General features: G+C 37.5%; 1 protein-coding gene across 1 annotated transcript in view; it reads left to right on the plus strand.

Moving 5' to 3' along the window:
• Positions 1 to 22,351, plus strand: part of LOC137294804 (protein phosphatase 1F-like) — a 66,121-nt gene that overhangs the window by 25,663 nt on the left and 18,107 nt on the right. The window contains exons 2-3 of the mRNA XM_067825924.1: positions 14,933 to 15,141; positions 15,756 to 15,955. Coding sequence (XP_067682025.1) covers positions 14,933 to 15,141; positions 15,756 to 15,955 — 409 coding nt within the window. The remainder of the gene's footprint in view (positions 1 to 14,932; positions 15,142 to 15,755; positions 15,956 to 22,351) is intronic.

The following is a 22,351-nucleotide window of genomic DNA, read 5'->3' on the forward strand; positions in this document are numbered from 1 at the left end:
TTGTCACATCGGCTATATTTCAGCCATATTAAATCGTGCTGAAATGTTGAATGCATATACTAAATATAGTTAGTATGTGATATGACTGGGATATTCAAATACTGTTTATAATTGTATTCAAGGGCTTCACATCAGGAAAAATAATCTTTCGAGAAGCACAGATATTTAACTTCCCTTTGTTTCAGGCACGCTGATAAGTTCACTGACAACCTTTTGTCACTTGTTGAGAAAGGGAATGAATAATGTAAACAAATATTGCTGGACACCATCCAAGCTAAGTCCATATAAAGATTTTCCTATGAACTTTCTCCATGTTACAGATTCAGTGAACCTTCTGATGCCTTCAAGCTCTAATGAAGACAGATAACGCATCAATAGGTCCATCAAGTTCAGGCATGTCACAAATTGATTACCTCATCAATTTGTCTTGATGACCTTGTTAGCTGTCAATCAAGTAATTAGGGATGAATTCTGTAATGAGAGAACCCCAGCATGCTGTCAGCTTCTGCACAGCCCATACTCCTGTAAATTTCAGTATACTGAGTATGTTTTCATGCATACCTACAGTTTCGTGTGTTCATTTCTGTGACTTAAACAAAACACTTGTAAATTTCCTTGACTTACCATGAAATCATTGTCTGTTTCCATGACCTACCCAAGGTGCATTGTCTATTTCTATAATTTTCCATCGAATCATTGTATATGTCTGTAGCTTTCCATAGAATCATTGTTTATTTCTTTGACTTTCCCAAAGAGCGTTATCTATTTCTTTTACCTTTCATACGCACATTGCAGATTTCCTTGCATCTCCATAAAACAACTTTCATTGTAGATCAATAGTACCTTGACATGTCATTGACAACTTGTGGATTTCATATGTTATTTTCATAACATATTTGTATATTTAAACATTTTGCCATAACACATTTGAATATTTTTCTTTTACTTTCTAAAGAGCAGCTGTACATTTTATCTGTATCAGCTGTTTATAAGGTTGTGAACCACTTTTTTCTATTTTTAACCTATGAATGTTCAATGTATATTTCATGTGTGCTGATTCTGTAGTAAAGGACTGGAGGCTAAATGTATTTCTCAAAACTTACCTACAAATGCTTGTTTTCTCGTGTATTCACCTGATCTGTAAAAGTATTCTCTCATTAACATTCCATTACAGCTATTGTGTTACAAGCATAGCTGCTATTAACCTCTAAACTTCTTACATATTTCTTTGACTCAGCATAGAATGGCTTGTGATGATGTCGAAACATGGAGTCGATAATAGATTGTCGATTGTCTGGTCATCTCATCTTGTTGATTGCTTAAGTGGACATTGATAGCCTTGTTGACCTTCCCTGATTGCATTACATAAGACAGAGTTGTATAAGAGGTCATATCACACAGTACAAACAATGTTCTTGGGATATAAGTGTTATTGATCAGTATGTCAATACTCAACAACTGGGCTGGTTAAGTCTTATTGATTGACGGCTTGTACAGTCAATTTCAGTTTGTCAGAACCGCTTTTGTTCGGAATGAATATTTTTTCATAATTATTTTGTGGAAGAATAAAATTTTTACTTAATGTTTTAAATTGCATAATCATGTAAAAATATTTTATTTCACCACAATGAAATAATTTCTGTTTTTTTTTTTCTCATAAGTAGCACTTTTCGATCTTTCCTGAAAAAGAAAATAGCTGTAGTATCAGGGTTTAAAATTCATTATTTTTGTGTGAAATGTTTTCATTTTGATGATTTGATAGTTCAGCAGATCAAGAAGTATTCAGTCATGACTTTTCAGTAAGAGAATTGATTTTTCTAAGTATTAAATTCATTTATAGACCCTGACAACTTCTAAGATATGTTTTATCATTGAGTGTTTCAAGCACTAAAACAGTAGTTCCAAAATCATTTTGCATTTGATTATGAGAAAATGTGATTAATTGCTTGGTAAATTATTTCAATTAATCAGAACACCACTAGTCGGTGGGCCACCTTCCAAATCTTTTTCACACATACTTTTGTCGCCCAAATATGTAGATGGATGCTCATGATGTTGATCACTGGATTGTTTGGTTTTGACTGTATTTTTTATAGGTCACTGCCATATAGCTGGAATATTACTGAGTGCAGCAATAAACAATAAACCAACTTGTTTATCTGTTGAAGTGACCCTAATGCATGCACCTATGCTGATATGTTCCTATACTGATATATAGTGCCCATCACTGAAGTCTCCAAACCAATCTTAAACAAGAAAACGCTAGAGGAATTATTCTGTCAGTTCAGACCAAGTTCCCTGTCAACGTCTTTAGTCCAAAGACTGGATATTATGCGTCTGGTATGTGCCCCTGAAACTGAATCCTGGCTGTAGAATATATTATCCTTTATCTGGATTTAATAAAAGGGTCACTTGTTGGAAATTAGACCAGTATACTGACCTTGGACAAAGTAGAAAGATTGTCAACTGAGCTATTAATGTAGAACAGGGTGATATTTCATACCCAACACAAAACCAGACCCCGAATCAAGATCCAGGCAAATAAGCTTCGATAAGCTCAGTAGGAGTAGCCATTATTGTGCCATTAACCCATGCTGATCCAGAACCTGTTTTATCAGAGTTTATATAGGAAAATGTAAAGTTCATCATGTTAGGTTTGAAAGACATTTAAATTCCTAAATCTTATTTATACCATAAATGTCTGCATATGCCACTTGAATGAAGTCAAGAACATCCAAGGTTTTCATATGAGGAAAGCTATTCTGTCAATCATACATTGAGTAAGGAATGCAGATTATAGGTTGGTTTGATTTTGGGGGTTAAGGACACTCCTTGACCTAAAATTTGTATGTTACATTAAATAAATGGCAGAGCCTGTGTACGTTGGCTGTTATTACAGATAGCGTACACATGTTCATTTTGGAATAAACATTGAATGTAATATATATTTATGGTGCTCGTTCACTGGAAAATTGGACTGAGCGTTAACCAGGGAGCGGTATAATTGATCAGCTTATGGCTGTGTCGTTACACAATCAGTATAAATGTGTTACTCCCTACATCATGTTCACACCTATGGTATTCTTATGTACCGTTACATGGAGTGGCCTAACCTCTCCGTCCATGGTGAAAAGACACGGGAATTATGTGGAGTAAACTCTACAATGTGTTTGAATATTATTACTGCGCTGAGTTAAGTCTGTTGTAAGCTTCTAGAGGAAAGTGAAAGCTATAAAGCTTAGTTTATGTTAATCTTTTATTGGCAAGATTAGTATAAGATTTGGGTTAAGTGTATATGTATTGAACGCAGCTGCACAGCTTGAGATGTATGTGTTTGAGTTGGATATGTTTGCTTGTCTGTTCTTTTGTCTATTATTTAAGTTTCTATCAAGCTGAAAAAAAGAATTCTGTTTTTTGTTCACTTTTTTTTCAAATAAACGTGGAACATGAATGTCAGGAGATAAAGGTGCCTTGATTTGTTCCAGTGATCTGTGATTATGATTCTCGGTTTTTTGAGCACCATATCCATGCTTGGGAATTTCAGTAGCGTAGTAAAACCTCATAATGCTTAGGGCTTTTGTCAAGACTTGCTATTTTTAGCTGAGATGATGTTCATAATGGCATTATGGTAGGGTAGTCTAGTGGTTAAGGCATTTACTCGTTAATATGAAGACCCAGGTTCGATTTTCCACATGGTTACAATTTGTTAAGCCCACCATGGTGTTAATGGAATGTTGCTGAAAGAGGCGTTATTATATTTTAATTTATTTTTGTTTTGTATTTATGGTCCGGTCCGGTAACTTCTCTTCCCTTCTCTTCCCTTGCCTTGCCTTGCACTTTACAACTACAGTTGAGGTGGCTTGTAACAGGTTATTTTGATCAGAAAATATGTTCTACATTATTTCATAGACAAGGTAATATAGACTATTTGAATAGGTTTTAAATAGTCTGTGACTGTCATTGGTTTAGATCATCTGAGCAATCCAGAAGAGAATTCAATTGTTTAAGTTCAGAATAAGAATATATCTCTGCATGTTCAGCTCTTGTTTTGACTTGGAAGAGTATCCTAATTTGTTTTTCTTTAGTCTTGAGTCTGTTCAGACATAGGTCATCCGTGAGTGAAAATGCTGATAAAATCTATTTTCATCAAATAATTGACACGATTATTATGATGTCATCGTACCTTTGTTGTGATGTTACATGTTACAGCAATGCTGGAACAGATCTGCTCAGCCATTTCCTTGTGAAGCTAAAGATTTGTATTGGTCTGTTGACTTTTCATTGTCATGGGAGATTAATTATAAAATGTATCTTTTCAGGTTTTAAAGGCGAAAGTATGGGTGTGTTTGAACACACCATTAGTATTTATATATGTGCTTAAATGGAGTAGGGCTCATATAAACTGTTTTCTCCATGTATCTATAAAATAAGTAGGTGTGTCTCTTTAGGCCAAATGTCTATCGATCTTGAATCAGGCCAGAGAGGGTTTTTCCCAACCGAACTCTGGAACTCTCCCAGTGTAAGAGATTGAGCTTAGAATACATGTCTTTCACAAATACACCTCCTGACTTGATCGTTACTGACTATGTGAGCTTTTGCAATCGTTGGGGAAGGTAGTGCTTAGCTAGTGCAATTATTGTTGTTGGAAGCCGGTACCATTAGAAATATATGAAGTACTGTTCTATCACAATAGTGAGTCTTCTACAGGTAAGAGTGAGAACAGAGTTGCTCTGAATAGAGAACAATTCCATTCTGCTGACCGTCTGTCTTCTATTTTCATCAGAGTCAATTACATCAACATCACAACATTTCCAGATTTTTGATGAGTGTGAGAATGTACAATGTTGGTGAAAAACATTTTGGCATTGACCTCCCGAATTTAAATAATTTGGGGCCAATAGGTTCAAGCTGAAGATTAAGAAACCTTATGGTCTCTTGTATTTTCTGCTAAAAAAACATGCTATTACCTTATGCTTCATCTTTCCCTCTATGAGAATATGTGTATGACGATATCTGGCATTACCTTATCCTCCCAATTTGGAGGATGTGTTACCATATCTGCCATTACCATATCCTCCCCATTATGAGGATGTGTGGTAGAATATTGCCATTGCCTTGTCCTCCCTTCTGTAAGGATATGTGACATGTGAAACACCTGTGATACCAACAGCATGGATCCCACGTTCTCTTCCATCTCAATGCCCCTTGACTATCAGTAATCGTCAGCTCCTTGGAGCATCTTCTGAAATCAGGCCGGTAAAGAAATACATACAAGATACTATGTAGATATTAACATGGCACCATGGTGAGAGGTGATTCCTGGGCTGGATGCAGGTGTTCCTGGTTATTTAGTGCCTGGACTATTTGAATTATGCGATAAGCTTGTCAGTCTTCAGAACCAGGCCTAGCTGGATACTCAGGTATTGGACGCCCTGAGAGCTGGTTCTGATGAAGGATGCAATTTGATGTCTGATGGGTGATTTCTAGGAAATAAATATCCGTTATTTGTTCAGTGTGAGGGGAAGTGGTTGATATACAGTGTACTGCTGATGGTGTTTATGTTGATGGGGATGTTGTAGATGGGTTGGCAGATGATAAAACCTGGATGATGAGGATGATGTAGGTGGATTGGTTTGGATTGAGCTAATGTCCACATAATTCATGTCAAGGTGTTTGTAGGGGTAAAACATGATTAGGACTGCAAGTAACAATTTGAAAAACAATTGTATAGTGACTTATAAGCAGTGTATGAAACTCCTACAAAAAGACGGGAAGCCCACAGGGCTGATAACTAAAACATGTTGCCGGCCCACTTAACGTAACCAGCCCTGTATTAAATCTAGGGAAATGAGAAATGGTGTTAAAATTCTGAAGTACTTGTAGTGAGGTAAACCTATACATTGGCAAAGGCAAATTTGATAAAATCATGACTTGGTGGTCACTGTTAATTTGTTTAGTGTCACTGCCATCAGAAAAAAATGACATTATTCATTGGCTAAAAGCATGCTCTACTGACCAATCATTTAGTGTTAGATAAATGGGTAGCTCGCTCTTATACCCTTGGAAAATGTATTGGCCAACAGGGCCGGCATGAAATAAAGTTGTAAGCCTGCCATGTAGCTAGCAAGCAGCAGTCCGCAGGGCAGACGCTATTTCATACACAGTTATAGGGTGCAAAAACAATTATCCCATTCATTCAAATGTTGATTGCAAATATGAATCAATTTTTTCCTTCTTAGCTGACTGGCCAAGATACATCTTTAGTAACCATGACGTTTATCATGTAGTTATTGCAACCCAGTATTGACCCTAGTTTGTGCATAGCCTCATATAATATCGCCCTTGCAATTGGTGTTTGGACTGGTATGTCACTTGAATGAATGAAAACTGTATTTAAAGCCAAATTCTATGTAATTACATATATAAATATATTTCTCCTGTGACTAGTGTTGACTTTGGCAGCAAGGAAAGTAAATAACTCAAGTGACTCTATTGGAAACCTGGAGCCCGGAGTGATGATAGCACCTTTTTTTTTTCCCTTTTCTGTCTTTTAGACCCGTGAAGATTGGGTTAAAATTGATCTTCAGCAATCCATGCTTGTTGTGAAAGGCGATTAACGGGATCAGGTGGTCAGACTCACTGACTCACTGGTCAACATATGTCATTACATCCTAGTTGCATAGATTGATGTTCATGATGTTGATCACTGGATTGTATGGTCCAGATTTGATTATTTACAGACTGCCACCATATGGCTGGAATACTGCTGAGTGTGGCATTAAATAACAGTCAAAGCAAAAACACTTATTTTCGTATGATACACTTAGTTGCCCGTGAATAAGTTTTTTCCCATATTTAATGAAGCTTGTTGAACTGGCAGCTTCATGTACTGGAAACTTGGTACAAAGTTTCATACAAAGCAATGAGCATGTTCGATTGTTTAGGAATTATCAGTTGTTCTGACAAGTGCTAACCTGCTGGCAAGATGTGTTGAAAAACAACTAGAAACATCTGTAGCAATAACTTATTCAACAAGAAACACTTTGTTTTCAGCTAGGAGAAAGTTAGTCTTAAGGGTAATGTGTAATTAATGAAGCTGACAAACATCTTGTTCTTGAGCATTTTTTTTCTCAAGAAAAATCAAGGAGGGGTCATATCAAAACATATTTTGTCGTTTTTCTATTCTCATTGAGTGATATAGTTGTTTCACTGTCTATAGCACTATTCCTGTCACTTATTGAGTGATACAGTTGTTACACTGTCTAGAGCACTATTCCTATCACTTATCGAGTGATGCAGTTGTTACACTGTCTAGAGCACTATTCCTGTCACTACTTTTATCATGGAAACCTATGATTGTGGGTTTGAATATCGGTTTGCTGCAACTGTGTTTAAAAGTTTTGTCATGCTTGAGACTTTCACAAAACTGCGAAGTATCTCAGTCCCTCCTTCATTCTGCGATTCTGAGGTTGCTTAGAAAGTTGCTGTAATAACCCTTTGATTTAGTAAAATATCTGATACGCTGTAAGCACATTTTCTTGCAGAATGCCTACAGAATTTGCAATTTTTCCGACGTGTAATTTACCTATGTTGAAAGTTTAATCAAGATTCTCAACCAAAACAAATAGTAATGGTAAATGTGAAAAGTATGATTGGTTACATGAAAATGAACTGAGACATTTGTTATAACAATATTTTCAAAATATTCTCGAATAGAGATGATTTATTTATAAGGTAATCATTTCCTAAGCACCTTACAATAATAATATTTGAATCTGACACTGCAATTATGTTCACAAAATCAATCTTTTTGAAGACTGAAATTTCATTATTTTGTCTTTGGGAATTCTTATAAATTCTTCACTGAATCCAGGAGGGACTAATATCTGAGCCATGAATTACCCGAGTCTTTGGTGACAAATTGTCTCTCACACAGTCCCTGGAACCACATAATTTCCCGTACTGCCTAGCCCATTCTGCAGTGCTGAAGCCTTAAATATTATGCAACTCCATATTTCCTCAGGTTTTGATTCTCCCAACTCACTTGGGTCTCAGGGCCTAGATTTTCAAAGCTCTTTTAGAGCTAAGATAGTTGTAAGTTAATGTATGGCACTTACAACTATCTCGAGGCTATGACTAGGAGAGCGTCGTAAATCTAGGCCCTTATTTCCCATGGGCTTCTTTTACAGGTAAATGGAATTAGTTGTTTCTATGAAAATTATATATTCATATACTAAGGGTCAGTCTGTTTGATGAGTGAAAACTGTGTGACTACAAGGCTACCTCATTCTTCCTCTTGCATATATAAGTATATCCCCGTTCATTTATATGGATTGGGTTGTCTGATGCATCTTCATCTGACATGTGAATGAAGCATGGTTTAACATTCTGACTCAAGGTTATTGCATATATAACATTGTGCGCCAGTGGTGTGGATATAGTCAGCATGCTGGCATGTAAGGGAGAGCGCTAGTTTGTACAATTATGCATCAGAGATGGTTTTGAGACGGTCCCAAGTTCCCCAAGACAAGGAAGAGGATGTTGATCATTGTAAGCCACAGTTGTGTCTGCGACCTGCTGTGGGATTGTATATTGCATCGACCTCTGACCTGACACAGGGTCAAGTCTGTCTTACATGAATTGTAGTTAGAGCTGAAAGGGTAGTTTTAGAGACAAGTTAAAGGGGCACAGTAACCAACAATCTGCTTACCTCCCTCAGAACAGGAGGAGCATAACAAGGACTGGTCAGTATACTGTGTCTTAAATAAATGTTTAGTCTCTGAATATATAATTATAATTGTAACAAATGAACCAATATAAATTGAAAAAGAGCCCAAGGAAGACTAGAGATATTGTCTCATCGAATGTGGGGTTCAGGAGGTGACTCTGAAATAAATTTGGTTGAAATCAGTTGATCTGTAGAAAGTTGCCATCCCTGCACCAGACATTTTGGTATCCTGTCAGCCTGGATCATATCTAGACTTGCTTTATTTGGGGAGGTCTGTTCAGTAGGGAATATAATATTCAGCGACTGGGAGACAGACTTAAATCTCTGTCTGAGTAGGGTATCCATGTTAAACACTCATAGAACTAGCAATATAAAACTGACATAAGTATGCCACACACATTCTTCACATACAAGTCATTATGCAAGTGTAGTGATTTTGAACCACCAATAAAGCTCCAGGTCACCTCTTTTCACCTCTTCACAGTTGGCCTTGACCTTGTAGTCAAACCTTTGCATGATTCCCTTTAACCAGGGTACTGGGGCTGATAATTGACAGTTAGATTAATAAACTGAATGACTGTAATAACACTTAGGAAACTGAAAAAAGACAACTTATTTCACCCATGCTCAGAAAAGGTGGGGCAGTACTGTATATATGTAGTGTATTAAATTTCTTGAAATAGGTATTGACTGTGGAATATAACATGGTGCTTATGAAGATTACTTGAAGATTATTCTTGAAGTTGGTCAGGGGCTTATTTTATTGGATCTCCAGAGTGGTAGGGCACAAACATAGTGTAGGATAGTCTTTTCAATACATAAAGACTGTAGGCTAGTATGGTCTGCGCTATATATTTTTACTCTTAGTAGGGGGTGCTTCACTTACAGATAAGTCTTGAAGTTATTAAGTAGGTGAGTCAGCTTTACACAACACTCAGCAATATTCCATGCATATTCAGCATGTTCTTTTATGGCTGAGTCTCCATCAGACAATCCAGTGATCAACAGCATGACCAGGACGCTTGATGTGGCAAATACGGTACACCGTGAAATGGGTTACAGACAGCCAAAGTGTTGTTGAACAATCTGAATTAAGTTTGCTGAGACAGCTGATTAACACATTCCTAGTAACCCTTTAAACATACAAAGGAAACCAGCAACTACCTCTGAGCTTTAAACTGGATCACTTCCAAGCATCCTTCATTTTCTTGCTATTTCTTTATACAGTAGAACTGAAATTAATCAAGATGTGTAAATGATTCAAATAACTGCGTTATCTCAGTAGAATGAGATGTGAATTCAAGTGATCGTTCCATAGACAATATCTAGATAGTGGCTAGATAAAGAATTTGTGTTGACCATTCCTAGGTGTTCATGCAGGTTGTCATTTCAGACTTCGTGATCTGTTCTGGACAGATATACACTCTACAGTTGTAGTCATGCTGCTGGTCTATTGTCTCGTTCCCAAGGTAACGTAAAGACTGAAATAGATGTTGAAATGTCAGTGCTGATTTCACGAAATGCCTCATGTCTGCACAGGTGATCGTATCGGTTACAGCTGTCACCAAAATAGATGTTTCTGTGTGTGCTCATCAACCATCAACCATTAACAAGACCTTTATGAAAAAAAATGATTATGACAAACCAGAAGTTATGTAGCAGTTGTCATTTGTTGAGGATGCTGTGATATGTCTTGCTGTTGTTAAAGTCCAAGTGCTTTTGTATTCATACTTGTCTTAATGCTAAAGATGTATTCGACTCAAGTAACATTGGATACTATTTGTTTGACAACATCTGGTAAAATTTAATACTACTCGTTTGATAACGTCTCCTGTTAATAACGGAGACTACTTGTTTGACAACATCTCCTGTTAATGTTAGATAGTAATGTTTGACGATGTCTTCCGACAATGTTGGATGCTTCTTGTTTGACAACATATTCTGGTAATGTTGAATACTACTTGTTTGACAACATATTCTGGTAATGTTGAATACTACTTGTTTGACAACACCTGGTATTTAGACACATCTGGTGTTATGACAGTTGAACTGACAAAGATGTGGCTTTGTATGACAGTTTAACTGTTATTGATCTATTTGATAAGGTGACTGTGTCATTAGGTATATTGTACCTGTTGACCATGTTTTGTGAAAGTTAATTGTGTCCTATGCAGACACAAAAACTAACAAATACAGAGACAGACTCTCTCTCTCTTTCTCTCTCTCTATGTCTGACCTTACCTATACCTCTTACAAACCTTCTGCCTCTCTACCTCCCTATTTCCTTTCCTACTCCTTTCCTGTTTCCCTCCTTGTCTTTCTCCCTTCTTTCTCTCTTTCCCGCATTTCTCTCTCTCTTCCATTTTCCCACTTTCTAGATTTCTCTCTCTTTCTCTCTTCCTCATGCACACACACCTTATATATGCTATTCATCTACTCAATGATATAAATCATGAAAATTCCGCACAAATACAAGAAGTCGTTATGAGATGATTACTGTCAAAACTATGATATATCATTATCATCAATGTTTAATTGCACCTACATTTCAATACCTGATACTATTCCACATCTGCTGTCTAGTCAGCTGTCCACACACAGCGTATACACACGGGAAGAGTTGTAACCTCATTTTGTCTTCTGTACACACTCCTCACATCAAAGTCACAACTCATAGCTACTATATGTGTTTGTATGTGTATGTGAGGGGTGGGCTGTGTATGTGGGTGTTCATACATACATGAGTCTCTTGATCTTTGAGACTTAGAGTCAGTCCATTTTTCTGAAACATGGAGTTGAAGATGACAGTTGGGTCCCAGTGGATAAGTCAGGTAACAACAGGTCCCCTAGTCCATCTCAGAGTCCCTGAACCTTATTATGTTCCCTCCTGCCTAGCCCTCCTTGCAGTGCTGAAGCCCTCAATGAAGCAAGTCTAGATATCCTTAGGTTCAGTAGTCTCCCAACTCACTGGGGGTCCTTTCCAATTTGGTTTGTTTGCTAGAGGTGACCAGTAGGTTATGGTCAGCGTCTGGTACTTGGTCACCTCTGGGTCATCATGACAACTTAAACTCTTGATTTTTTTACAGTCACTTGATCATCTGGTCCAGATGTGATCATTTACAGATTACTGTCATTGTTGACTTTGCCAACTTCTAAATTATAAAACAAACAATTTTCAAGTTTTTTTTAAATCAAATTTTGAGATTCAAAATAATTGTCTCAAGTATTATCAGCCATATACTGACTACACAAATTCACACAACTCCATCCATAATATCATGGTCAGTACCTTGAGGTCAAAGCTGTGGTACAAGCGGCCATATTGTTGGCTGACCACCAGAATCCACTCGATGAAGCTATGTCCATCTACGAGCGCTCAGACGGGATTACACAAGCAAATAGAAGACAAATATATTGGGCAGGGTTGACTTTGCTTCCTGACAGCCAGTACCAGCTCACGACTAATACCTAGGCGAGGTTTTACATCCACTGCAAATCTCTTCCTTCTTTGACCTCTGCCGACTTCTTGTGTCCAAATTGTACAAATCATTTTTCTCAGATCTTTGTTTGTTGTGCCCATTTGTTAGAATTTGTTGTTTGGGCAGCAATATTTTCAGAGTCGGCCGTTTCATTCACGGCAGAGGACATGTTTGAGTTGGAAGAACTGTTGTTCTGTATACGCCCACTAATAGTGTATAACAAGGTGAGAACAACCACTGCAGATTGTTGTGTCAACATATGTGTGTACCAGGAGATATTGGACATTGTTTACAAGACACGCTTGTTTTATGAATCTTATACCCATTTGTTGTCATGGAGGATATTTTTTCTAACAAGTATTTGACATTTTTCTTATTTTATACAATTTTGTAACAGTCAATTTTTGGAAATTTGTAACTAGACACAACATTTTTAATTACAATTTGAAAAAAAATAAATTGTAATTTATTTCAGTTGGCTCATGGTGACTGATTTGTTAAACCAGATGTAATACAGATTAAAAACCCTGAAAGACATTTTTTACTTTTTTAGTTGCTCTGAGGTGGTGGGGTAGCCCAGTGGTTAATGTGTTCACTTGTCATGCAGAGGGCCCAGGTTTGTTTCCCCACATGGGAACAATGTGTGAGGTCCATTTCTGATGTCCCCACCATGATATAGCTGGTATATTGCTTAAAGTGGTATAAAACACAACTCATTCTCACACACTATTTGATATACTGGTCGTGTATCAATATGCAGATATATCCTACCTGTATCCCAGAAGTGTATACCCATACTAGAATCTGAAGTGATCCAACAAATCATTGCAGTATTATTCAAACACAACTGAGCTTCAAATATATAACGTGCTATGACTGGTTGTCAGGCAAGCAGTTCTTTGCGTTCTTCCGCATGAGTTTTGAAGGTTTGGTTACCTGGAGTTAGCACTTGATATCAACCAGAGTATGATATTTGTTTTACAATTGTTCAACACTTGGGTCACCTGGTGAGATATAATTAGACTAGCATGAGCCTGATAATGCCTCCTGTGTTTAAATTACAAGGACTAGAAAGAAATAACTTAGGTTTAGTTTACGATTGAGAATAGAAAGTCAATAGAAGTTAAGTATGTTTGAATTCTTGCTGTGAATACAAAGTGTGTTATTTTTGTGTTTTTTCCTTTGTTGAATATGAGACCAGGTTTTGGATGTTTCAGTATGTGAGGCATTGTGAAGCCTAGTGATGAAACACTGGATTCCCCATGTGGGCACAATGTGTATGAAGCCCATTTCTGATGTTCCTCACCATGATATTGCTGGAATATTGCTAAAATGGTTTAAAACTAAAACTCACTCACTCACTCAATTAAGCAGTAAATGGTAATGGATTAGCAACTCTGAAATATTGATATTTCACAGGAAAAAACAGTTGTTTAGTTATCTTCAGAATGAAAAAAGGCATAAGATTGTCATTTTCCCCAACTGCAGTTTCTTAAACTTGCTAACTGTTACAGACTTTTGTAACTCATGAAGGTACTGGTTGGAATTGGTAGCCTAACACAAGTGGCGACTAATGGGATTGGTTGTCAGGCTTCCTGACTTGGTTGACAAGTTTTGTAGAATGGTGTTCATGGTGTTCGTCACTGGATTGTCTGGTCCAGACTCAAATATTTACAGGCTGACGACATATAACTGGAATATTGCTGAGTGTTGCATTGACCAACAACCAAACCAAACTAGACCTAGACTTGTTAGTGACTATAGACTGGCATGGGCAAAGATCAGTATGTTTGACTGAGGGTCTAAAAATAATTGTAAGTTCTTGTTTGCAAATGAAAGCTGTTTGATTAACTAGGGTTTGGACACAAATGTTGGAAATCCCAACAATTACCATAGTGTTGACAGACTCAATGCAAAAATGTGTGCTGTTTGTTCAGACAGGGTAATAGAAACTGGTGAAGTGGTATTCATGTGACTGGGTTAGTGGGGATTTGTAACTATGTGCCTTTGGCAGACAAACCGGGAAAACATCATAATCATATTCATTGTTGTACAAGCCAGTTTAATTTCAGAACAGATGTGCTGTGAGACCTATTAAGCATCTGTGTCATCTCTTCCCCCTCAAGCAGATATGTTGTTTAAGAAATACAGTTCGTTCTACCACCATGTATAATGTAATAAATCACATTTGTGTCCGAGTGCTTTAACGGTATAATAGTTCAGGCCAAAAGTCTGCTTTATTACACTATACAGGTTGGTAGAACGAACTGTATTTGTTTTCTAAGATACCGTATTTAATAATTTCTAAGCCTAATTTCGATTAATCTATGGCAGAAAACAAACGACTGTGTCTGTGACCTAAATTTAAGAATCCTCGCACAGGGCTAACTGACGCTCTGTTCTTTTGACGTGTCAGCCCCCTACGTTAAGACAAATGTTACTAGAAACACAAATGATGAACAGTTTGGTGACGGTTTATGTTCGAAATATCTTCTCTAGATCATTTTAATTACATCTGTGATTCTCTTAAACCATACAAGGCAATATGACCGTCCCATTTCTGCTACGAACGAAAGTTTAGATCAGTACATTCAGCTGAAGCTGACTAGTCATGCGACATTCCACGATTGCAACTCACTCACTCACTCACTCACTCACTCTGATATGATCGTCTCTAGTCACATGCCAGATTATATGTATAATTTCTTTTTTCATTTCTTTTCAGTGAGTGTCCCAGTGTTCTTTCATGTCATATTGCTAGAGCCGCTTACCTCCGTGTAACAAAGCTCGATGTACGACCCTTCTATGTAGAAATAGATGATGACGATGATGACGACGATGATGATGACGAAGATGATGATGACGAGGAGGAAGTCAGCATCACTGAAAATAATGGTAGCAGAACATCACAAAACTCTGAGACCCTTATACCTCGTAAGTTATTTTCTGAAACAAATTTTAGTTCTTGAGATTAGTTTATCCTATTGCTCATGCTATCTCGCGTTTTTTGCATCACGTAACTGAAATATTGCTGAGTGCAATGTAAAACCAAACTCACTCACTCACATATGCTTCGTTCAGAGCTGCTGTATAAGTTAGATGTAGACATTAGTGTTGATTCTGAAGGCTTGTAGAGGTGTCATCATATGCTCGGAGCCGCACTATTTGTGGCTTAATACGGTATGTCATGAAAGCCATCGCGAGAAAGGCTGCAGGTTGAGCCATTGTCACATCATACCAAAGACCAGCAACAAATGTCCCAATAGCTCATACCGATGCTCATTCTGTTGATCACTGGATTGTGTGATTCAGATTATTTACAAACTGCCACCCTATAGCTGTAATATTGCTGAGTGTGGCGTAAAACTAAACTCCCTCACTCACTCACCTTTTCTTGCCTAAAAAGCATCGCCTCACCTCGCCTCTGTCATTTTTTGTGCACGTGTTATGTTCACAGCAAGTGAGTGCTTTCTGCAAGTATTTCTTAATGTGCAGATAATTCTGTTGTGCAGGTAATATCTATTGTCTATTGTTGCTCTTTGTTTCAGATATAGATTCTCGTCGCCTGTTGAAAGAAGTGATCAGGATTGTCCATGATATTTGTAGAGTATGGCAGCAGTCGTTCCCTGCACTACTTTTACCTCAGCGCTCACTTCAAGTGTGCTCCTATGCTATCAAAAATACTCGCCGCAAAATGGAAGACAAACATGTGATCATGCCAGATCTCAATGCGCTCTTTAACCTCAAGGTAGGTATCTGTCTCTTCAAATTATGCGTAATTCCTTCTGATATGTTACCACTATCACATCACAGACATGAATTCGTTTCTTGACTGAACGAACTCTGAAAAAACCATTACATTTTTTGACAGATGTCTTCTTTACTTTCAGTTATGTAATTACCAGTTGCATGGGAAACAGTATCCTAACGTGAAATTACAAATTGTATCACATGCATATATATATTCCTCCTTACATTAATTCAGTACTTGACCTGTCCGGGGTAAAACAGGCCTTCAGCAACCCATGCTTGCCATAAAAGGTGACTATGCTTGTTGTAAGAGCGACTAACGGGATCAGGTGGTCAGGTTGACACGTCATTGGTTCCAAATTGTTCAGATTGATACTCATGCCATTGATCACTGGATTGTCTGGTCCAGACGCCATCAGTTATAGACTGCTGCCATATAGCTGGAATATTGCTGAGTGTGGCGTAAAACTAAACTCACTTTCTCACACTCTCCCTATTTCAATGTGTTTGGAAGACTACATTTGTCTCCGTTGTCTATGGTGACAGTGTTTGCTGTACAGAGCTGTGCCTCCTACGTGTGCCACATTTTTGTGGTCTTGAGTTTGAATCGGATGTTCCCTTGACATTTGCATCATTATTTAGATATATCTGAATCTGTTGAGCTGTATGATGTAAAGTATGTGCTGTCTGCTTGAGTGAATCAGTATTGAGGTATACATGAATCTGTTGAGCTGTATGATGTAAAGTATGTGCTGTCTGCTTGAGTGAATCAGTATTGAGGTATACATGAATCTGTTGAGCTGTATGATGTAAAGTATGTGCTGTCTGCTTGAGTGAATCAGTATTGAGGTACACATGAATCTGTTGAGCTGTATGATGTAAAGTATGTGCTGTCTGCTTGAGTGAATCAGTGTTGAGGTACACATGAATCTGTTGAGCTGTATGATGTAAAGTATGTGCTGTCTGCTTGAGTGAATCAGTGTTGAGGTACACATGAATCTGTTGAGCTGTATGATGTAAAGTATGTGCTGTCTGCTTGAGTGAATCAGTATTGAGGTACACATGAATCTGTTGAGCTGTATGATGTAAAGTATGTGCTGTCTGCTTGAGTGAATCAGTCTTGAGGTATACATGAATCTGTTGAGCTGTATGATGTAAAGTATGCGCTGTCTGCTTGAGTGAATCAGTGTTGAGGTATACATGAATCTGTTGAGCTGTATGATGTAAAGTATGTGCTGTCTGCTTGAGTGAATCAGTATCGAGGTACACATGAATCTGTTGAGCTGTATGATGTAAAGTATGTGCTGTCTGCTTGAGTGAATCAGTATTGAGGTATACATGAATCTGTTGAGCTGTATGATGTAAAGTATGTGCTGTCTGCTTGAGTGAATCAGTATTGAGGTATACATGAATCTGTTGAGCTGTATGATGTAAAGTATGTGCTGTCTGCTTGAGTGAATCAGTATTGAGGTATACATGAATCTGTTGAGCTGTATGATGTAAAGTATGTGCTGTCTGCTTGAGTGAATCAGTGTTGAGGTACACATGAATCTGTTGAGCTGTATGATGTAAAGTATGTGCTGTCTGCTTGAGTGAATCAGTGTTGAGGTACACATGAATCTGTTGAGCTGTATGATGTAAAGTATGTGCTGTCTGCTTGAGTGAATCAGTGTTGAGGTACACATGAATCTGTTGAGCTGTATGATGTAAAGTATGTGCTGTCTGCTTGAGTGAATCAGTATTGAGGTACACATGAATCTGTTGAGCTGTATGATGTAAAGTATGTGCTGTCTGCTTGAGTGAATCAGTATTGAGGTATACATGAATCTGTTGAGCTGTATGATGTAAAGTATGCGCTGTCTGCTTGAGTGAATCAGTGTTGAGGTACACATGAATCTGTTGAACTGTATGATGTAAAGTATGTGCTGTCTGCTTGAGTGAATCAGTATCGAGGTACACATGAATCTGTTGAGCTGTATGATGTAAAGTATGTGCTGTCTGCTTGAGTGAATCAGTGTTGAAGTACACATGAATCTGCTGAGCTGTATGATGTAAAGTATGTGCTGTCTGCTTGAGTGAATCAGTATTGAGGTACACATGAATCTGTTGAGCTGTATGATGTAAAGTATGTGCTGTCTGCTTGAGTGAATCAGTGTTGAGGTACACATGAATCTGTTGAGCTGTATGATGTAAAGTATGTGCTGTCTGCTTGAGTGTGAGTGAGTGAGTGAGTTTAGTTTTACGTCGCACTTAGCAATATTCCAGCTATATGGCGACGGTCTGTAAATAATCGAGTCTGGACCAGACAATCCAGTGATCAACAACATGAGCATCGATCTGCGCAATGGGGAACCGATGACATGTGTCAACCAAGTCAGCTAGTCTGACCACCCGATCCCGTTAGTCGCCTCTTACCTGCTTGAGTGAATCAGTATTAAGGTATACATGAATCTGTTGATCTGATTTAATTTATGCTGTAGGTATGGTGAATCTGTTAAGCTGATGTAAAGTTAATTGTGCCTACTTGAGTGACATCACACCATCACACACAACCACTTGAACTGGCAACTTCCTTGAAGTATAGAACTATGTACTTGTTGGTATCAGTGTGTCCTGTACATCCTTCATTATACCGGACACAAACTATAGCATTCCATACTGTGTCTGCCTTAAATATAGAACTGATTGAATTTGTAGATAACGATCCATCATATGGTATAGTAAGTACTCTCAAAATACTCCTGTCCAGTTGGCTGACTTGTCATACAAGTTACTGACAAGTTTCATAATTAAATGTATATTTTCATGAATTTTATTCTGTCACGTGTCAATAAATAACACCAAGATTGAAAATCAGGTGTTAGACTAATATTTGTCCCTGAATATATGATTTTGAAAGTAACAATTAAACCCATTTAAATTGATAAGGAGCATTAGTGAGTTGGGACCCCAGAAAATCTAGACTTTCTTCATTTAGGGCTTTAGCATGGCAGGGAGGGTTAGGCAGTGGGGACAGTAATGTGGTTCAGGGACTGTGAGACAGACTGCCTAATGTCATATAGCTGACATGTCACACCAGGTATGACTTACATAACGTGACAGGATGTAGGTGGTTAATTTTCAAAATCTGAAATTCAAATGCCAGTCTGTAATCAGTTCAAGGGGTTGTGGGGTGGCCTAATGGTTAAATATAGAACAGATATCACTCTGAAATCTGGATTTGCTTCCCAACATGTATACAGTGTGTGGAAGTCCATTTCTGATGTCCCCTGCTGTGATATTGCTGGAGTATTGCTGAAACCAATGTAAAACTAAACTCACTAATTTTCTGTAATCAGCTTTAGTTTTCTGAATCAGTGAAATGGTTGGACAAATGAAACATTCTTGTATGTCCAGCGCAGGATGTCAGAGTACCCTGGACTCAAACCCAGATACCCAAGTCCATCTTCAAGAGACTGTATCTCATAGCAAACATGACAGTCTGCTGATTTCTCCCTGGTGAAGCTGTCAAGGGGAGTAACTCTGGAGGGGCGTGGATACTGCACATCTTGCATAGGTTTTGAATAAAAATTAAAAACTTAATGTCAGTGTTTTTGTAAATGTCAGATAGGGAGATTAAGGCAGCGACTGAAATAGACAGGTCAAATTCCTGTATGCTGATAATTGTATTTCAGTACATGCAGAGATTTTAGTTAGGAAGTGGCGACCTCCTCACTGGTTTTATATCCTGAGTGTAACAGCAGAGTTGATTTTGACCATATGTGATCTAAGCATGGACAGACTGCATGAGGAAGATGATCATTATTGGCAAGAAAATATGAGTTATGAGAAAAGAAAGGTATATGGTTAATATTTACCATCCAAAACTGCTATAAAAGATTTATCATCCAAAACTGTGTTCCACAGGAGATATCACTTGTGTGAGATAGACAGTGTCTCATAGGAGATATTGCTTTGACACTAGAGTTTGCACAATGCACTGACAACGCTATGACGTCAACTTGATGATGTCACAATGCTATGACATCTTTGCACTGCGAGTCTAATGCCAGTACTGTGTTCAGAGATGTACATTTGTCATTGAAAACTAATGAAGAATGATTTGGAATGATAAATAGAATCTCACCTTTGTGTCTACTGATATCAAGTATATCAACACTCATTGATACAGGTGAAAATATCGTCGGCAAGCCTTGGATATTTGTTAATATGTCAACTCATGTTGATATATTTGATATCAGTAGACACTTAGGTGAGATTCTCTATGCATCACTTGTATTAAATCCAGTGTTCTCTCCTTGGGGGAAAAAATATATTGATATTGCATCACAATGCTTGCCATGTCACAATCAAATGACATTACTAATCTCTCAGCTGCAGAAGCAGTAAGTTTTGCAGTCAGCTTTTTGCTGTTTAACCTTTTTTTATAATTTTTAGTCTACCTTGGTTGGGTATGACTTCCGTTTTTCAGTTGATATATGAGTTTACAGAAGGACTAGTTACACATTTGAATTAGTTTTTATTACTTTTAATACTAGAGTTAATAAAATATTTGATGGGATATATTTTTAAATGGTAAATATTTACATTCTGTGTTGTGTGGGCAAAAGCAGATTCATTAATGTGTTTGTCTTTTACAACATTAACTGAAAAATATACTGTGTAAATTTGTGAATAGTTTTCAATGCATATATTTTTATATATCTTATTACATGTTACCAAAAATCTCTTGTTTGTTTGTTTGTTAAAAGAATGCTTAGTTTCATATTTGCACCATCCAGCTTCATATGTTTCTATGAAACAATTAATTTGATCAATTTCTTTGTATTCTTTTTTTTTTAATGAGACAGTATAATATCTAAGATTGTGACCCTGTGTAATTTGAGGTTTATGTTTTTGAACTGATATACTGATCTATACTGTTCTTCATGAGAGTTAGTAATGACTAGAAACTGGAGACGTCTTACTGCTATGAATGTTAGCCAAGCAAACAAGATAGGTTTCACACTTCATACTTTGACGACTGGGACTATGCATGTCATTATGTCCCATTTGTTTAGATTTATGCTCATGGTATTAATCACTGGATTGTCTTGTCCAGACATGAGTATTTGCTGCTGTCATAGTGCTGAAATTTACGATGGGCAGCATTAAACAGCAAACCAAAACATTTTATTGGAGGACATTAATATTGAAGAAAAATTGAATATTGATAATATTATTGATCAATACGGCAGTATGAAACATTCACTGATGTACAGATAACATGGCAGGTCATGTAGGAATGGACCGTGATTCAGGTTATAAGAATGTCATCCTCCTTGTTGGACACACTGCTTGTTAAAGAAGTTGATTCAAATGAATCCAAGATAAAAAGTCTGTGAATCAAACGTTAAATTGAAAACACACACTTAAACAGGTATTACAAGCCACAAATTCCTCTCACAGTCACCCCCAGTCTTGTGTCAGCCAAAGAAAATACGCTGATAGCTTTTTGTTCGACAGGAATCTACAAGATGGTAATCTCCATCAAACAAGGTTTGTCTTTGATGTTGGTGGAATTGTCTGTTGTGAGCTTCCTTGTCTGTGGGCACATGGCTAAACTGTAGGTGGTTTACCCTATACAATTGTTTTGTTCAGAATAAAACATCTTTGCTTTGTTTTTGTAGGTTGTAAAAAAACTTGGAGGTTTTACTTCTAGACTGGCTTTTTTGTAATGATTCAAATGTTCAGCATATCTTTCGTGTTTGTTGAAAAGTCCTGTTTGATGACAGGATGGTCTTTACTTTATCATTGCTTGACATGTCAAAGTTTGATCATTCTATGGTAACAGAAGTCATAATGTCAGAAAGTAGAGAAAGATGTGAAAGTCCCCAAAGGGAATGAGGATTATTTTTAGAGATATACAACTTATAGGCGATTAAGTCCTCATTCTTCATCTACTCAGCTTCTAGAATGCCAAATCCAAGAAGACTCTAAACAGGACAAAACATTTAAAGAATTATCCTGAAATTAAGTTTGTTACTAAACTTTTTCCTGGAATCATGTCAAATTGTGCCCAAGGACCTGGACAGTGTATGTGTAAGCGTTTATGGAGAATCTTCACCTGTACGAGCAGATGATGTGTGTTTACAGCTTCTGTATGCTGTATATTGATTCAGCCTGGGTTATTTCTTCCTGAAGCATAGGCCCACCCACACCCTGTCAGGAATAGCAGACCCATGACCCCTGTGTGTATATCCCATGCTCTGTGACTGTTCTACAAATATATATCCCATGTTCGAGGTTGTGTGGATATATTCCATATTCCCTGCTCTGTTAATATGATTCAGATATATCTTAGTCTGTGACTGTTGTGCAGATATATCCTCATCTGTGACTGTTATGCAGATAT

Source organism: Haliotis asinina, chromosome 1 (assembly GCF_037392515.1).
Source record: "Haliotis asinina isolate JCU_RB_2024 chromosome 1, JCU_Hal_asi_v2, whole genome shotgun sequence".
Taxonomy (NCBI): domain Eukaryota; kingdom Metazoa; phylum Mollusca; class Gastropoda; order Lepetellida; family Haliotidae; genus Haliotis; species Haliotis asinina.